Source organism: Athene cunicularia, assembly GCF_003259725.1.
Source record: "Athene cunicularia isolate RWA chromosome 2 unlocalized genomic scaffold, athCun1 chr2_part1, whole genome shotgun sequence".
Classification (NCBI taxonomy): domain Eukaryota; kingdom Metazoa; phylum Chordata; class Aves; order Strigiformes; family Strigidae; genus Athene; species Athene cunicularia.
The window spans coordinates 20153663-20173799 of NW_020799095.1; the positions used below are offsets into that span (position 1 = coordinate 20153663).

The following is a 20137-nucleotide window of genomic DNA, read 5'->3' on the forward strand; positions in this document are numbered from 1 at the left end:
GGGGGACGGGGACCTGGCAGCGCCGGGACGAAGCGTCCGGCGGGGACGGCCACCGCTGGCTCCGGCAGCCGTCACCGGCAGCCCGTGCCACAGAAACTCGCCAGCAGCTCAGGGCATCGCCCCTTCTTGAGAGAAACGAAAGAGCAGCAGGCACGCTTCTTTCCTCCACGGGCAGCAGTCGTTCTTGAGTGACTGGAATCAGAACGATTAACTGTTTGGATTAATTTCATTAGTCACTGTTGACATTGACAGAAAATAACATAACGTGCGACCCTTGCTGTAGCTTCAGTTCTGACAAACTAATATGTTTTGGCTGAAAGGCTTTAGGTCCCACTTCGTAACAGAAGAATGTCGTTATTTAAGGCAGAGAAAATTATCTTTTACGCCTTCTAAATGAACAAGTGTGACATGTAAAACATGACATGAATATTATATAATATAGAAGGATAAAATACTATAAAATATTATAAAGGACATACTATAAAGATGGCTAAGCAGCACTGCTCAACAGCTTCAAATGGAATGCAAAGATATGACTTTTAAAATCTATTTTTAGTAACTAGTTATTTGCAGAAACATAGCCAAAAATATAGGTGAAATGTTGTATATCCCTTATATGACATTATGCCAAGCAGACATGATGGTGTGAAATAGTCTGAAAAAGTCTTCCAGAGAGACAGCCAGACTTCCTTGATGCTCCATGGGAAGTGCATTTAATTGTATCATACCGTACAAATTTATCATGAAAAGAAAAACGTTTAGGGATAGACAAAATACTGTGGCAGATGCTATTTGGATAACTTCCAAGCACACTGAGACATATTTTCAGTTGAACTAGAAGCTTCTGTTCCTAATTTCTTTCTTTTTTTAAATAAGAGAAAGAAAAAAAGAAAGAAATCAAGTAATTGAAAATGGATGCAACTGCTACTCAACTCTGGAGGTTCTGAGGAATTTCTCTGATTAGTCATTTGAAACAGAAAGAAGCTTGATCTTCTCTACACCTGTCAAATGTCTTCACCATTACTGTTACAATAATATTATATTTCAAGCTACTAAAGTCATATTATTTTTCAGTGTACTGGACCTAAATTTTCTATCAGTTTGATTAGTTTTGTGTGCATGCAGCAGAGCTAATGAAAATAGTTCAGATTCACAGTAGACCTGAACGAGAAGCCTGGATTTCGCTTGCAAACTTTAAAATAACAGTAATAACAGCACACTGCATTTTCATCTGAGAAACTCCATGTGTTGTACAAACACAATTAAGTATCATCAGCTTGATATGGGATGATTTATTGCATTTGTTTTGCAGATTGGTAGCTTGAGATTTAAAGAAATTAAGTAGCTTTTCCAAAGATGCATACAAATCAGAAGGTAACTAAGAAAATTACAGCAAGAAATAAGAAAGAAACCAAGTAGTAAAAGAAGTAATGACATATTTAACATTAGGCAGACCTTCGGGTTGTCTCTCTATTGCTTTAAAGCAACTGTGAATCAATTTTCATTTTTAAAACAAATAAGGAGATAAATAAGTAGAGGTCATTGGTTAAATCAATTTAATCAAACCATAATAAAGTTTGAAAAATACTGTGCAGTACTTTAAATAAAGAAGTATCAACAAGAGGGCTGGGAGGGAGCACTTTCTTGCCATTTTTATGGCTAGCAAATTAAGGTTAACATGAAGGAGTGGCTGATGAAAATGATTCAATGGCAGCTGCTCCGTACACCAGGGCACGAGCAGGAGCCTGCGTCCTCAAAGGGACTATGATTCATTTTCAGGAAGGCCGATTAAGTCAAAATTGTAACCACAGCTTGAGAGTACCCACCCTTCAAGACAGTTGTCTGCTCTGACACATGAGACAGCAGTCTCTCCAACCACCAAACGCCAAGTATTGGCCAGGATATGGCATTTATCATTTTATGCTTTCAACTGAGTGTGAGGAGACTAAACTGGAACAATAAGACTAAATATCTTCCACTGAAAAATTTCCCTCAGACTGCTTGAATGACTGCTGCTTAATTTTACCTGGACTGGACGTAAAAATGTGCAGTCAGGAAACAAAACAGCTTTTTGTGAGGAATTTTCAAAAATGACCATCTAAATGTGCACAGGAAATTCATATTTTAGCTGATCTTTTGAGTATGGTACATGTAACAAATGGTAAGCTCTCAAAGACAGGGGTAACCAACTGAAGCTGCATACCTTAATGCACAGTTACAATACAAGAAAACTAATACAAATGTATTAATAATTACCCTGAAACAGTATTACAAACTTAGATGTCAAACTTTATTTCATATTCATGAAACATTAAGACTGAATTTCTGATGAACATCTCATGAAGAACAACCTAGAAAGACTTTAATCACACAACCAATGCTTTAGTTGTAGTGCCTGGAAAATGCCATCTCACTCTTGAGTTATATCTCTATTAGTTCTATGTATTGCCTTAAATGTTTCAGGTGTTCAAACAGAGATTTTCTTTTAGTGTTACTCAATGTTTACTTTGTAAATTGCTGTTGAAATACCGTGATATAAATGGCAAGCCCATTAAAATTACAGCTACTAGCTGGCCCAGTTGTCAAGCTGTATATGAAATGCAGCTATGTAAAATCATACTGGATATGCCTTTCTTTATTCCTGTGAGATGAAATGGTTGGATTTTATACAAGTAGAGGGATTAGGATTAAATACTGTGGTTTCTGGTTCTAGTTCAGGTGTATATCACATGTATCTGACAGTCAATCTAGATGCTCAGTATGCATGAATTTGTGACACATGCAATGCTTTCTGAATCACAGACCATTAAAAAGTCAGATGGAATTTTATAAGAGGTTATTTTGGTTCTGTAAGTGCTTTGGAGCAGCTAAAGAATTCAGTACAAACCCTATCTTGATTAGGAATTTTTTTAGAAAATATTAAAATTTACAGAAAATATGGCATTTGTAGCTTAATTCTAATTTTTTCCTGCTTAATTATGATATTATTATTGTCATTTAAGAGTCCTTTAAGAGAATTGTCAGGGTTGGAAAATGTTCTAAACGTCTAACCAAATGAAAAAGAACATTTTTCTAAAAGTAACAAAATATCAGTGTTAAACTATGAGCATACTACACGTTTTGTTATCAAAAATTCTATCACTGCTGCAACTCTTCAAAGAAGGATTGTGCATGATAGCGCCAAGAGCCAGAAAACATGAGCCCTATCTGAATGCTGACTTTCTAACACACATATGGATTTACTTCACTCCGAGTTTCCTGAATGAGCACTGTAAGTTGTAGGCTTTTTCAGGCATATCTAGTATAGCTCAATCATTGGCATGTGTAGCAAAGCTAATACTCTGTAAAGCTACAGATGATAGAAATTAAGCTACCTGTCCCTGAAGTGGATGTGGAGGCATTAAAGAGGAAGGGAATGACTTAAGTGAAAAGAAATGTAGGTAACTTTTCCTGACTGAATGTAACTAATGTTTCAAGCCCTGTGTGCAGAAATTCCCTGCTTTGCACTACAAAAAGAACTGGATATGAATGCTTCCTGCAAGAAATATCTATGTGATAACTTGACTTCCACAACAAAGACTTGAAGCATACTGAAAACAAGCTAAGAAACAAGAAGCCTTGCAGGAGAGATGTTTCAGCAGATAGAAAGCTTGTACTGTAACCCATCATGGCTGGAATATATTTCACATTAAGGAAGACTGACTATAAAGTTTGAAAGGTACCAGCTCGTACCATGCTCAGGTTGTTGCACGTGTATGTGAAGGTGGAGAGGAAGGATATGGAAATATATCTGCGAAGGAGATTGTTTACTTAAAGGCCTTTTTGAAATCACGGCAGTTGCTGAAACTGGAAATGTTACTTATCCTCCTATTTACATTTATCTGGAACCTACCTCAGAGAGGCAAAAACCAGCATGAATAATAATTCTAAAGTATTTTTAGAAGATATTTATAACTGCCCTTTGCTTTACCTGTCCCTTCCCCTACTAGAGAACCTCTTCAACTCCTCATCCTCTGTTTCAGTCCTTCTGGAAACCTCCTGGGATCTGCCTAATGATCACTGGATCACAGTTCTGCTGACCAGAGATGCTGCTCACAGTCCAATGCACCCTTCCATTTTTCACATCCTGCATAGTGTATTAATCTGTGTAAGTTATTTCTCATCCTCAAACTCTGAAGTTGCCTTAAATACACATCCACTGATAACTGTATGGCAATATAGAAGAGCCCAAGCTACTGCTTTGGGATCAATTCTGACAAATCATCCGAGAGCTTGCCATCACTTGCTCTCCCTCTCTCTCTCTCACACACACACATACACACATTATTCCTGCTTCTGCGGTGGAATTCTGATTTTACTCCTAAAAGGAATTAAAAATATACTGAATTGCTCATCCTCCTCTGGATACTGTGCACAACTGTTGCCATCAAAAAAATGAAGACCAGTCCTCTTAGAGTTACCACATGTCCCTAGCAGAGATACTCTACTTATTCTCTGAGAATAGTTGAAAAATCTAGTGTCATCATTCATGGAAATGTTGATATCTGATGATACTTTGATAGCAGTGTTTGTATTCTATGTGTCCAATGTCCTGGACAACAAGCTAAAAAGTAGCAGTTCTTTACAGTAATTTAAAAGGATTCCTTGCCCTTTCTTTAAAGAGCAGAGATTGGGCTCAACTGTTCTTGGATGGAAGTTAATCCAGTATATATTTTAGATGGATACATTTCAAAACAAATGTGGAAAAACTACTACATTAAAAAAAAAGAAAAAAGAAAAAAGCTGTCCTTTGATATAAGTGGTTATAAAACTGAGAAGTAAACAAAATCTAATCAGTTAACAACAGTGTAGCTATATGCACTAACCAAACTGATTAAGAAATCTGTGAGAAATAATGTAGGAGAGTACAAACCTCCTCAGTGATACTGCAATTTAATAAAACGTGTATTGCAGAGTGAATTCCTCTGCTCTAGCTTTAAAAGTGTTCAGAGTCTCACCCTCTTCCACTTATGCCAGAACAAACATGTTTCCATCACCGAGTTTTTAGTTCCCTGGCATGAAAATAGAAATTATATATTTTCCTGAAGTTTTGCAACCTCTAAAAATTGTGTGTGGCATTTTGCTATCACTTCCAGCAAGGAATCTGTCATTCTTGGATACAGTGGTGCCAGCAAATGTTAGTGCATAAGTTTGTAATACTTTGCTCCTCACCATGAGCAGTGCATCTTCCCAGGTGCCGTGCTCATAGCTCTCACCTCTGACTCCTGCAGATGTCCCGGTGATCATTCATCACCTCCGTGATTTCCACTAAGAAGCAAAAGGTCTTCAGAGTGCTTCTCAGCTGCTGTTTCATCTCACCATGACTAAAGAAGCGAAGGTGTGCACATCATCTCCAAGGAACAACCTCTAATGAATGACCTGTCAGCCGTGTCTCTCGTTAAGGAATAAAGGTGAAAAAGTTTGCATGGCTGACGTCTCTTCCATAAATCCCACATACAGGAAGTGTGTAAAAGTGGGCTATTTTAGGAAAAATATGTACAGCGAGCTTCCTTTATTTTTATTGCTATTTTACAGCTGTATCAGAGATTTGTTCTGTCAAAGGCATTTCCAGCTGCTTTAATCTAAAATGCCTGCCATAGAGAGTACCCAGAATATCAGCTTTTCATATTTTCTTGCCTGCCAGTGTGGTTTACAAATAAATTGTGAAGGGGATGTAATCTTTAGGCTCCAGTGGGATGAATAGTTCAAAGGATGATCACAAATCATTGCTTAAACAAAAAACGTGGTATTCACTTAGATTTGCACTGGCTTCTCTGGTCTCTTTGAATAATTCCAGTAGGAGAATTTATCAGCAATAATATTCATGGAAATAGACTTCTAAAAAGAATTTTAGAGTCTATTAATTCTGACCCCAAAAGTCTCTTTGCAGGCAAGAACACAAAATCTGGACAGTATATGTACCCACCATATGTGGAATTTTAAACGTCTTTCAAGTTCTACCTGCCAATAGTGATCTAACTTGTAAAGCTATTATAAATCAAAGCAAATTTTCAGAAAACACTTAGTAAAAAAATTCTAAGTAAAAATTAATAATTGAATACCTAGCAGAGTTATTGATGGTGGTAGTCTGCCACTGATAAAAATGCAGCACCCCTACTTTAGTACAAAGAGAATTCACCTTAAGGTTTGTTAAAAAGCAAGTAAATATGTGACGTCTTTATTAAAAAATAAATAGTTTTACATTCATAATGGGAATTAGAACAGCATCAGGCTAAGTCAAGCTGAAGCATGAATAGAATAATATCTTCAGAAGAAAAGAGTTTAATTCGGTTACTCTAACTTTTATGACAGGCATTCAGAATCTCTGGGTCTCATAAAGCATACATTAGACACCCTAATGAATCTCAAAACCTTAGTGAAGCAGTGATGTGTGGATCATTGGTAGGGGGAATGGAGGGAGGATAGCATGGATTAGATGTGGATTAGAACTTGTTTTTAGAAAAAACTCATAAATAAAACACTTAGGCCCAGATTCAAGTCTCAGATATGTGGCATATATCACCAGATGCTTGTAAAAAATGTTACTGCACTTTCAGTCCTAGCCCTGAGTACTCTATTAATTTAACTTGACATTTGTTTTAGTATTTAATGGATTACTGTGTGAAAATGCTTGTGCAACTGCCTTCTTATGTTTGATCATGCAGTTTCCAGGAGTTCAGGGGCAAATAGATAGAACAATGCGTAGTTGGTTGCAATGCATAGTTACAGAAAATACAACTTTTATGTGCAGAATTCAAGCCTTATTTTTTAAAAGTTTTATCATTTGTTGCTGAACACATTTTAGCAATACATATGATTTCAGCTTTCTTCTTGGATGTAGATGATCTTTACGTTAGAGGCCACCATGAAGCTATGCTAGAACCTGGTGTTTATTCAGACAATCAACACATGAACAATTCTTCAGAGAGCTGTTCTGTCCATCTCGGGGGCTAAATTCTATCAATAAACACATGACGTGTTTTAAAAGTGCAAATGTGAATTCTGTCCTAGTTACAGAATTAGCATCAAATCCATATGTGTGTGTGTGTGGTTAAGTCTGAGGAGAGTGAATAGTATTAGTAAATCGTATATGATACTATTCCACTATTTACATTTAACATATGTGTGTATATACATATACATGTTTCATATTCTGGCAAATAAGAAGGCTTGTTTGCATGGTGCTGGCCTTTGGCAACACAATAGTTTTTAGGAAGTGCATAAAATGAGGTAAGACAATTGAAGATTTGACTTTATGATAGCTGATTAAGTTCACAGTAATTTTCTATGTTCCACATGCTGTATCTTTTTTTACAATTTTAACCTGCTCCAGTACCAAGGAAAAAAGGTCATCTGTTAAAAAGGGCAAAAAATATTATCTGAGGGATGAAATTCTGTATCTGGTGACTTGGTGGATTACCACTCCTGAGCTTTCTATCCTTGCCTGCTGCAAGTAAAAGCAGTCTGGAACTATTCTAAAATACTCTGTTGTGCTTGCAGTAATGTCAAGGAACTATATCTCTCAGTTGAACAGTTTTGCTTCTCACTGGTCTAAACATCAAGCTCTGTGGTGGATGGCACAGGGCCATCTCAGTGCCGTGAAAAGGCAAGAATGGGACAAAATATCTGCCCTTTAGTGTGAAGAGATTTTTTCCTTTATTTTGTGACAATGGTACTGATATGCTAAATGCAGCGTCACCTCCCTGCCCAGAGATGAGACACCATTGCAGTTTCCAGATCCAGAGATGAAGTCTCTGTACCTCAGTAGAGTATCTTTTACCTTCTCTGTTCATCCAGATTCATGTTACCACACTTGTTAACTTTTTTTCCTAAAATGAATGTGCCTAAAATTAGGAACTTTGTTCATTCAATTCACCATCAGTGAAGGAAATCAAGCACCTCCAATCAGTTCTTCTGATCTTAGGTGGACTGAGTCCTGGTCTAATGATGCACATAGCTCTCTAATGGTTATACAGGCAAGCAAGGGTGGTCAGGGTCCTGCTTTGGCTGTTGCAGTAATTTGTCTAAAAGTAGGTACATGAAGCTGGACAAGTGAGTCTTCAGAGAACTGTTGTTCTGAACTGAAAGTAAATGTGCAGAGTTTTTATCTTATTTCTCTATTTCTTCTTTAGTTTGCCAGCTCAGGGGGGCTATGAGCTTTTCTGCTAGAAAGCCTACAATTCTCTATGCATAAGAGAGCTCAACTAAAGTGTAATGTCAATTGGTCCATCCCTACAATACATAGACCACTGAAACAGCTGGCTCTCATGAAATTCCCATGAATTCAAATACCCATGAATTTTTAGGGGTATACCACCTAAAAAAGTACGCTCACTAGTGCAGATGAAAGTACATTACACCCTCATTCCCTCACCCTGTGGATAGCCTAAATAGGTTTATCTGGAACTGCACTAAGTGGCTGAACATGTAGAACTTTGAATGCTCTGGAATGACAAACCTCCAGCCCTCACTCCAGCCCTGTCCCCACTGGCCTTAAGTTGTGACTTGGAGTGGTACCAGGATGTCCTTTTCGATCACATATTTTGATGACCTCTGCAGAAAATATGACACAGTCAGTGCCATGTAACTGTGAGTCCTAAACAGTCATGCAAAATATATCACTTAAAGTATAATGTGCCTGTGAGGTTGCTTTGATTAAATCTTGGAATTTCCTTAGGGATGGTGTAGCTGCCAGAGAGGTTTAGGAGGTAAACAAGTCCTTTGTTCCGCGAAGTCCCGCCCCAATCTGCTCCAAAATGTTATAACCAGCAAATTTCAGTAGGTTAATAAGGTGAATCAGGTAAGTGGTTTAAATTAATAGGTGAATATATTTGCAACATCGTATATTAATGATTTCCCAGTGTAATACATCATAATGAGTAAATGAGCTTCTAAGAAGAAGAGATTGCTTTCCCTGAACACGAAACAGACCTATTTTTGGTTGATATTATGAAAGGACTATACCCATTTTTATACAGCCTGGGATATAGAGGAAGGACACAAGTTAGTCCTAATATCTGTGTGGAGGTGGTGTTTAATTTGAGTGCCCAAACCAAAGGCAGTCTGATTCTCTACAGCCAGATTTGCATGCAGATATAAGGAGAGACCCCTAAGTAGCCTGGAGCCTAAAATCTGCTACAAGGAGACAATGCAATACTTTAATTTTTGAACCTTTGTACCATGGTAATGGAATCAGGTTGGTACCATTAGTTCTTACACAAATAAGAGGAATGAAGAGTCATAATTTGTAAAGGCAGAAAATTCTTCCTGGGCTCAGATTGAGAAGATCAAGGGAAGAATGAGAAGCAGCAGAAAAAAAAAAAAAAAAAATTGTTGCCTGGATAACTTACCAAAGATGTATATTAGTGAAATCTTACCTTTCTTACTGCTTTTCTTCCTGTGTGGTCAGGACAAAGAGTAGTACTGTCCAGCTACCACAGCCACAGATGACAGGAAAAAATTAAGCATTCAGAAAATATTAATATTTTGTAAGTTTTGTAAAAATGTAGAGATTTTTATAGCTCTACATTTCTTTTTTGATAATTACAGACCAAGTCCTCTTCTGATAGAAAAGATCTAAGTTACACTTCAGTTAATGAAACAAGGCCAGCAGTTAATGAAACAAGACCATCTTATCCCAGCAGAAAATCTCATCTCTGTTTTACAGCAAAACTAGAGGAAATGCAGCAAACTTTCTGTAATATGTACAAGCCATTCTTAGTATTCAGATGGCTCAATATTTACCCTATGAACCACTCTCTTCAGCTCACTAAACATTTATTCTGCTAAAGTCTGTTTTCTTGCAGTGTGATGTTCTCCCACAGCTCCTCCTCTTGCAATTTAAAGATCTGACTTTACACATTACAGGTTTGGAGCAGTGTCTTTTGAGGGTGGGGGGAGAGCAGGGGGGATTGGATAACTGCCCAATTTCATATGATAAAAGTGAAATTCTCTTCTGTCTGCAGAACAATCCCCAGGGAACAACGTATGAAACCCAAACTTAAATAAAATCATATCCTGTTTGCAAACATCATATTCCCTTTGCTTCTCAGTAATCTGGACCCATAAACCCCAGCACAGCTTGAGAGCCCATTCCTCATCTAAACAAATGCCATAAGCCCCTTTATACTTTTACAACCATGTCAGAAAATAATATTGACTGCCAATAGTGATGTGATTGGAGTTGCCTCCTCTGAGCCATAAAAGAAGCAGTCTGTTATCAATTTCTCTAAATGCATCAAGGGAATTATGGGTCGGTTCAGTTCCAAGTTATAAATGACAATTCAAAAGCCGCAGAAGTGTTTGAAGCTGGGAGCCGATGATGACATTATCATAAAAGCCTGCTCTTCTTTGCTTTTGTGGGTTTTTTTGCCTATCAACTAGACAAAAAAATATGGCTGAGAAATGACTTCAAGATTTCTTCACACAGCAGCAGGTCAAACAGACAGGAAAACAATCACTATTTTTAGTGACAGACTGAAGCAAGGAGATGAAACTTGCTCCCATTAAAAGTAGATTTCTGCTTCTCTTATTGTCATTTTCACAGTACAACAGAAGGGGAGGAATTGAAGTAGATGGATGCGTTGACCAAATGGTCAGTTATAGCTCTTGTGGCTGTTTACAGATGAAAAATCGTGGAATGGTCTGATAATCTTCAGAAACAAAAAGTAATTTGTGATTATTCTCCCCATTTGGCCACTTCACCTGCAATCTACCCACCTCTCCTGGAAAACTTTTTACATTCCAAACCTCTGACCAGCTGCAAGAAACCATCTCTTATTAAAACTGCTGGCCGTAGAGCTGCTAGTCTCTATCCAACACAAGGAATTTCATCCCCCTGGTATTAGAATTCTTTAACAACAGTTGGTTCTGGAACAATATTAAGCTTGAAAAAAAGAATAAAAAGCATTATTGCAAGAGGGAGTTCCCATACTTCAGTGGATGTTACACTCCTGACACTGGATAAAAAAATTAACCATCATTGAAAGAAAGCGTGTTATGGTCAAATTTAGGTTAGATTTAGACAACTTTTTTTTTCTCTCTGTGAGATCTGTTCAGTTTAGCTGTCAGTATGAAACAGCTTTGTGCTCTTAGATAAGACCTAATTATTACTTAAATAATTTCTTATAAAACTGTAAAGTTTATGGTTTGATTTCTTCTGAAAGCCTAACATATACCAAATGAAATTCACCTGTGACCCTGACACAATCAGTCCCTATCAGTACTTGAAATAAAACTTAAATGGATGAAAAATGTTTACAAAATCAGTAAGTGATAGCTTTACATGCATTTTGTGCTAGTATTAAAGATTTAGAACCATGATGGAACAAGGTCGGCAAATATTAGTTATGGTCTCTTGTTTGCTTTTCAAAATTCTTGAAAAAAACTTTGTACATTTAAGTAATGTCCAGAAAAGAGAATCCCTGATCTTGACTGCAGTTTTGCATCTGTTAGAACAGAGATAAAAATAAAATAAATAATATAGGAGAATTCAGGGTTATGGAGGTTAGTTGGACTTTTGTTTGTGAGCAATGCAAGCCACCCCAAACTCATGCCAATATAGGCTGTATAGCCCATATGCTGATCATGTCTTCAATGTCTGTGAAGTTCTAGTTTCCAGTCCTTGCTCCAAGAGCAGTTTCCATTTTGTCCAGTGATTCTTTCAGGTGAAATATATAAGCTGTTTGTGGAGCAGGGGCTCAGAGCTAGGACTTCACATTATTTATAAACGTATGATAGGGAGATAGTAGCCAACATGGGCTTCATCCTACTTATGCTCTTACTAGTCCAGTGCTGTTTCCAGCAGTGGCACAGATTCAGTGTGTGGTGTGAGGGTCCCCAACTAGAAACGATCTATGTTCTCCTCAGTGGTAACAACATCTGCTAAGAGATGGAGGCTCTGGTATTAAATCCAGCCTGGCACTGGAGAGAAATGAGCCTAGGTTTCCCATCCCCTGTGTGAGTAGTCTAACCACTGATTTAATAATAGAAGAGCTTCATAATAACAGCCAGCAAGGTCCCCATATGGTTAGAAGACAATAGGATCAAAGAGCTCTGAAAACCATCGTTCAAGAGACAGCCATAATGTCTCCTGCAAGAAAGGAGTTCTTTTTTTCTTAATACTTTCTCACTGTATTCTTTAGCAAACAATTAATCAAGCAAGCAAGCAAGCAAAACGAAAAAAAATATTTAAAATTGTCTTCTATCCCTCCCTAAAATCTTTGCATGAATTACTTACTACTTTACATTGATTACTGCTTTGTAACCCTCAGTTAAGTTGAAAGTTACTAAGTAGCAATGCTTCTTCTTTCTTTCCACCATCATTTTTGAAAAGTAAACTTAAGAATTGCTTTCCACGCAGTTTGAAGCAACTCCATTTCCCAGAGCTCATCTTAACCAACAGACAGCTAAATATCACTGAAAGAGAGCTCATAATCTGATTATTTACCTTGAAAAAGGTCATAACCCATTCCTTTAAAAGAGCCCCACAGCAAGTCTGACAATAATAATATGTAGAAAGGCAAACCAACTAGAAAAAAATAAATAAAAGATCCATTTCTACGACATGTTCTTTAATCCGATTTCCATGATTTTAAATAAGAAATAAAGCAAACAGGCTCAAAAAAAAAAAAAAAAGCAAAAAAAAAAAAAAAAGTGTAGCTAAATGCTTAAAAAAATGAAGTTATACTGAGCATTTTTGACTTGCGTTAGCTTTAGAATGGACAATATATTTTCATAACTAGAAGGATTTCAAAGCACACCTCTTTCACAATTTTTTAATACCACAATAACTTGCTTCATAGAAAAAACTTGTATTTTAATTTTCAAAGCATACCACAGTCCTACTTACTTTCCAAAGCCCTCAAAAAGTTTTGTTCAAGAAATCTTATATCACCTCCTCTTTACTCAGAAGCCTGAACAACATCCTTTCTCAACTTTATTCATCTCTTGTTCAACTTTTTCTAAACTTCTTAATAACCTCAACAGTGTGAAAAATTATCTTTTTTTTTTAATGCATGAGTGTGCATATGTGCACACAGTAGTGTACAGAGGTGCATGTGCATGTCTATGTGTCAGTGTGTAATGTTAGCTGATCCACATACAGGTATCACCCCCAGGTTTCAAAATTAGCAAGTTGCTAGTCACCAAATTCTGAATTTTAGGCAGAATCCTCAGCAAGCTAAGTCCGCAGTGGAGGAGCTGGAATGATTACCACTTCCTGATTCTTTATTGCTTAACTCATAGTTGAGGAATCCTCAAAAATTATTAAATACTGAAAGTTAAAATGGATTTTTTCTTTTCCTGGGTTAAAACCTTACAGTATAAGTATTTCTTGTCAAGTATCTAATAATAAGAAACCCCACTATAAATGAGACTAATAATGGCATGGAATTTATCCTTTGTGAAGGACAAAAGTAAAAACTTTTGAAGGTTGAATTGGAAGTTGACCTCCAGAGATTGTGACTTTATTCCTGCATACGCAGAAACAGTGAAAGGAAACTAAAATATATATGCATCATCCAGCCAGTCCATCAATATCTAGTGATATCATCAATTTACTTTGATATTGCTGACATCAGGAAATAATTGGCCCAGCTGGATCAAAATTGTAATTTTGTATGAAAAAACCCTGTATGTGAAAAATTATTTCTCCCTGGTATTATCTTCACTAGAATTTAATAGGAGCACGATGCCAACATCAGTAGAAATCCTCCATTCTACATGTTTTCCAATAATTTAGATTAATTCTTTCCTCTAGTGTTGCAACTGATTTTTGTCTAGTGTGCCCTAATACTCACAAGCTTATATTTCAGAATGAATCCATTTCAAAACAGGACATCAAAATGCTCAAAAAATTTGTTAGTTGAACACCCAAGTTATTAGCTAGCAGCTAGTGAGCACTACTCATGTTAAATATTAGCTCTGGTAGCTTTTTTGTCTTTTCTGAGAAATGTGAAGCTGTATTTACTTTTCAACAGTACACAAAACAGCTTCTCCAATGCTCGTTCTATAGAATTGAATTGCTATAAAAATTGCACCTATGTTACTTTCCTTAAAAATAGAGCTCATGTGAAAAACCCAGAGTGGGACAACTAAGAAATATGCATATTATCACAAAGTATGTTCCTATCTAACTGTTCCCTATGCTTATTGTAATGGAATGTCTTCTGTGTCTTTGAAAACACAGTGTGATAATGGCTCAGGTTTCATCTCTACATTTTTATCAGCTTCTGAGGATTTTGAACTGACAATGCAATAGTGCTATAGAATTCATGAATTAATATATATGTTGCATATTGTCCCGCTTGTGAAAAAAACAAGCATCTACTTACCCCAAGTCCCCCACAAGGCAACAAGGAAAAGAGTTTTTGAGACACGTTTCCTATATATTAAAGAAAAAAAGAAACAATAAGCATCATTTATCAAAAAGACATTTAAATACTGGAACAGTGATCACTTTTCTGTAATTCAGATTTTGGTCTCACGCAATGAAAGCGTCATGTATTAGAATAAAAAAAAATATTAATAGTACTTAGAAAACAAATCAGCCATGGGACATCTAAGGTACTCTTTTGCAACAGTGATAAATCTTAAGATTGGTAAGCAGTAGTTTCAAAGGAGTATAATGATCGAATATCCACAGAAATTCTCTCTGAACTAGGGTGACTAATCATCCTGATATCTGTAGCTGATAAGCAGCTTGTCTAAGCTGGTCATCTCAGCTTCTTCTACAGCCAGTGGAGTGAGATAGGCACCTCTACCCAGCCTAGATGACTGATGGGATAAATTATACTTGAGAAGTGCCTGTTTCTTTTCACTGACAACAGAGGGAACTTCATTAAGCTTACATGAAACTGATAACTAATTTTTTAAATTCATCTCTCCAGAAAAGTTTCTCCTTTGAAAATCTGTCTTAGTCTTCCTATCTATGCAGAAATACTGTTCTTTTCATTTACATACCACCAATGAATACATTAATATTTTAAAAACATAAAATGAAAAACTCCTTGTTTCAGTATTACTCAGTCAATACATTCTACTAAAAGGAGCAGAAACTTGATAGGCTCTAGAATCTAATTTCTTACTCTGCTCTATATATTAGATAATGTGATAGGGTTTATCTTAATATTTATACTCACTTTTTATTCATTCATGTTTTCTTTTTTTTGTACCACTAAACTCACTGCTTGTCTTGATAAGGACAATATGAAAACTGTGTAAGGATCTCAGGATTTGATGCAGTTCCTATCCCGGTATGTAATCTGATCCTAAGGCAGCTGTGGAAGAGAACATAAGCTTTTCCCCTGCCATATCACAGAACTGGCTTTGTAACTTTGCCATCTGGAGGAAATGTTAGATAGTGAATCACTCAAGTTACCTAGAGGAGCCACCCATTGTTATGGAAGGGGCGAATGCTGCAGTTACTCATGTTTAGCAGGTGCCAATGAAATGCATAAAGACAATTATAAGCCATCATCTTTGAAGTAGGAGAGACCAGACTGCAAGGTCCGAGATGAAGAAAATGCTTTACACTTCAAGTAAAATCCAAGATGCATTTTTAACCGACTAGAGGCCTTTGATCAGTTTGCACAGTGTGTGAGAAAAGCCAAACAAAACCTCCTGTGGAGCTACCAGGGGAAATGCAGGTGCAGCAGCTATGCAGAGTATCCTCATACTGTGAGTCCTAATGGCACCAGACATGCAAGGAAATGTTGGCTGCAGGAGACTGTCATAGTAGAGATACGGGAGGAGTTTCCAGATCTCTTGCTAAGCAGATCCAGGGACCAATGCGAACAGCAATTTTTCACTTTTTACTATGGGGAAGATCAAAAAGTCCTGAGCAGATAACTAGAAAATTAGTGCTGTTAAAGTGCCAGGAGACATTAATGGAAACATAAGCTGTAATTTGAGATAAAAGAAGGCATTTTTTGAAAATTGAATGAATAGATCTTTTTTTTCTTAAATTCCATTGGAGAGTTGGGACATAAGAGAGAACAGATGAATTCTCATTTATCTCCCTGCAGCCGGGCACATTGTGCATGGTAAACACTATTAAAACCAACAAACACAAAGTAAAAACAGAAAAGCAGATGGTGAGGAAGGACACTAAAATCAATCAACAGCTAGTACTAAAATGGGGGGAAAAAAGCAACAAAGCCTTTTCAGTGTATCAAGAAACTTGCCAGGTTACTCACTTCTTATTGCATGATAATAAAAAAGAGCAGGTAACAGACTTAGCAGAACAAGAAAAACATTGAGATTTCATTAAAAGAACAGTGGGGAAAATTTCTACTGAGAGAGTGAGACCATCACTTAGATGGTCTCACAAAAAGAAAAGGGTTCACAACACTCTTTGTCATAAATGTAAATCAGTAGCAAAAAGTAAACCCTGAAAATGAATGAAAGTGAGAATTTGCCATGAGGTTTGGAGTTGATTTCACAGCAGAACTTGGTAAATAGCAGTCATTTTCCAGTAACAACCTTCCACACCCCAAGATACCTCCAGAATAATAATAAAGATAATGGGATACTTCAAATAAGATAGAAGAAAAATTTTAAGTAGAGTCATACATTTTTTTGGCTTTGCATTCATGACAGAGTTTGCAGTCACCAGCAAATAATTTGAGAAAAATCTTTTAGTTAATAGTACAAGTCAGTACAACAATTTACTGGTAGAACTAGAAAAATTATCTAGATCTACCTTCTATCTATTATCTACCTTCTAAGTGGTTAGTCAATTCAAGTGCTGAGGCCCCCATCATTGACTGAGGTTGGGGCCCCTACAGAAGTCAAGGAAGCTGCTTAGGAGGTTGACAGTTGAGGACTGAGAGTCTGATGACCAGGAAAAGTGATGAGCAAAAATTCTCCTTCACAAAAATAAACAAATGAAAAAGTGTGTTCACTTGTGAAAAGGCACAGTTTGAGAAACCTGATTGTTTTCAGCATCCTCCCTCAAGAATGAAGCCATTTCTGCTAAGTGGTCATTTTTTCACTAACTTGAAATTGCAATTGCACAGATGCTCTGAGAGTGCATCTTTCAGTCATACTCTAAATACTGTCTCACTGACAGGGGTGTGTGAACAGTATATTTCACACTTTTTACAAACTTGCAATCATTGAAAACTTGATTTTTAGAAACACTTTATTATGGTTGGAGGGGGGAAAAGCAAAAAAAAATTTGTAAGATCTGTTTGATAACTGTTCTGCCCTTGACCTTATTCAAAGAGATTTGAAAGGTGGTATTCTGTCACACGAAACGATAATGTGATATGACACATAGTCTGCATATTAGTTTCCTTCATGTCAAGACAATGTAGTGCAACATAACATGTTGCTTAACACGCCAAACTGAAATAAAATCAGTCAAAAGCCTAACTACACAATAGTGTAGAAGTTGAAGTAATCATTTGCAAGAGCTGCATTTGTAGGCCCTGATTCAGGAAAAATAAAGCCAAGAGTTCAAGCAAGTTTGTACTCTGAAACCATTAAGAATATGTGAACGGTAACTGTGTGGCTAAGTGCGCTGTCTCACTGATTTCAGTAGTTTACAGCCATTTTGCTTTGCAGTCTTCCAGAACATAGTTTTTTTCCCAAACAGGGACGCTGAAATAAGCATGTGTTCACAAGTAGCACATTTCTCATCCTAGTTGTACTTATATTTAATTCCTTCAAGTGTTTCTTTTCTGTTTGAAAGGTACAGAAGCTGCTTGTTAGTAATAAAAATAAAATAATAATTAAAAAAAAGAGCTTCAGACAAAGCAGATGTACTTTTCTGAACAGGGAGAGGGAACAAATACTTTTCTGGAGCACAAGTGAACAAACAGTGCATCCGTCTTTTTGGGTGGACAGAGTAGTAAGGAAAGGAATGGTTAGGTCCTCCATTTCATTAGGATGCAAACCCATAATTTGATGGAACAATTTCTGTAGAAAAAAAAAAAAAAAAAGGCATTTTCATTGAAATAAAAATATTTTATGAGATGATGTTGTTACTGATGACATTTTTGATGGAAACATTTCCGTTAGATTTTTTGCCTTTGCTACACATCATTTTGAATTTTTATAATATACCAAGATGTTAATTTTAATTTTGGGATTGGTTAGGTTCAACCTCACTGAACTGGGAATTATGAAAAGTGGAATAGTCACACTGTATTTTGGAAAAGTGTAAAAGAAACTTAAATTCCTTTATACAAGAGTCTGGAAGCCCAAATGATTAGAGCTTTGAGCCAAAAAAAAGGCACATGCTAAAGCATGTGGGAAGAGTGTTTCATTGACTGTTGTCTTGGTAAAAGGCCATGTGAGATATGGCAAGAAAGCATCCTAGAAACAGAGACAGAAAAGGGCATTTAACAAAGGGTAAACTCAGAATATGTGCTAGAAGTGTGATCTTGATATAAATTTAGAGAATAAGTATTTTAGAGTAAGTGTCAAATAAAAAAGCCAAAGAGCATCAAGTAAAGACCTGTAGGCAAAGAAAAGGTTTTCTGAGATTGGGTAAACAAAGCCTTCTGCATTATCTATACATAGACAGAAACACAGTGAGGATAGTAGGTCCATTCCTTTTTTCACCTCATAGCTGCAACTACACACTGTTGATCAACCACTGAGATCCACAATGGGTGCAATAGTTTGTATCAATGCATGTTGTACTAAATATTGTGAAAATTACAATTAAATTAATCAAACCCAACAAAATTTAAATGAAACACTTGACTTTATCAAAATGGAACCTTTTGACAATGTTGGACTCAAATCAAAATGTTTCCAAATTTTCGTTTTGCAGGAATTTAAAGGGTTTTTTTTGGAAACACTTTTTAAAAATTTTTATTATTTTTTTAAGGGGGACTTCCTATCTTTGAAATTCAATCTCCCGAGAATCTATCATACTGTAAGTATTTTTCAGTTTTGATGTTGCCTTGACTAAGAAGATATGTAAACTTAGATAACACTGTGATCAAGACTTTTTAAAATCTACTCTTATGACTCACTGAAGCAATAGTCTGCCTTACAGAAGAAACTCTTACCATTAGTTTCCAAAGAAAAATAATTGCTATGTATTACTAGAACTGTGACAGCAATTTCTTTTGATGGCAAGTATTGTTTTTGTTTGGGTTGGGTTTCATTACATTTAGGAAAAGCTCCACATCTTAGACTAAGTCTTATAAAAATAGCTGAGAATTAGAGTGTTGCATCCAGTCTGCTGGGACATAAAGGGCAGTATTTCACTCACAGATTATTTCCAAAATGCACTACTCTATTGTATTTCTTTTCACATTCTCTGTATCAGGTCTGACAAGTAGATCTGCTTCACGCTAGACTCATGGAGAGCTCAATTTAACACTACTTTTCTATTATAAAAAGTATATACTGATCATTGGCTGGCATGGATATTTGATGTGAAAATCCTGACCATTTTCTGTTATTCTGTACATCTGTGGATCCATATAATATTTTAATGTGTTGTTTCCCCCTGTTATTCAGAGAGGTATCATACTCTGCATAATGGGAAGTAATTAAAATAAAGTTCACTTATTATCAAGACTTAGGCATGGTATCTGCACTCATCATGGCTGAAATAATTGAAATAAAGCAAATGAGAACAGCAAACAAGCAATTCTGACAAGCAAGTGTATCTTAAACTCTTGTTTTCAAATTAAAGAACACAAGGAGATAGAAGACCAACCATGTTCAAAATTGCCATTGACCTCTGATGGAGAACAAATTACAGTGAAGGGTTAACACTTCAATGATTTTTGAAGCAAATGAGGAGAACCTTCTATTGCTGCTTTCCAGCCTGTGCATTTTGCTAATCTATATTTGGCTTCCATTGTAACATTCTCCTTCCACATAGCAATGCATTTGGAAAAAGTGAATTTTTGTCACACTGCTTGCCAAGTATTTTAAACTGACACCAGCTATGACTAATGACAGTGCTGGAATGTGCTGTTCTCAGTAGAATAGAGGCCTGTACAGACCTAGGAGTTTCCTGGGGTCCAGCTTCTGTCTGTTCAGGGGGCTGGTGCCATACAGCAGTGAATGATGTTCAGAGTGAACCAGCTGTATTTCCTCCAGACTGGCTTTTCGACCTCGAATTCGC

The 20137-nt window shown here is 36.6% G+C and overlaps 1 protein-coding gene across 1 annotated transcript in view; it reads right to left on the bottom strand.

Moving 5' to 3' along the window:
• The window catches only part of HDAC9 (histone deacetylase 9), a 281056-nt gene that overhangs the window by 109835 nt on the left and 151084 nt on the right, over positions 1 to 20137 (bottom strand). The window contains exons 15-17 of the mRNA XM_026843099.1: positions 20016 to 20136; positions 14257 to 14422; positions 8557 to 8635 (exon numbers count right to left, since the gene is read on the bottom strand). Of these exons, the coding sequence (XP_026698900.1) occupies positions 8557 to 8635; positions 14257 to 14422; positions 20016 to 20136 (366 nt within the window). The remainder of the gene's footprint in view (positions 1 to 8556; positions 8636 to 14256; positions 14423 to 20015; position 20137) is intronic.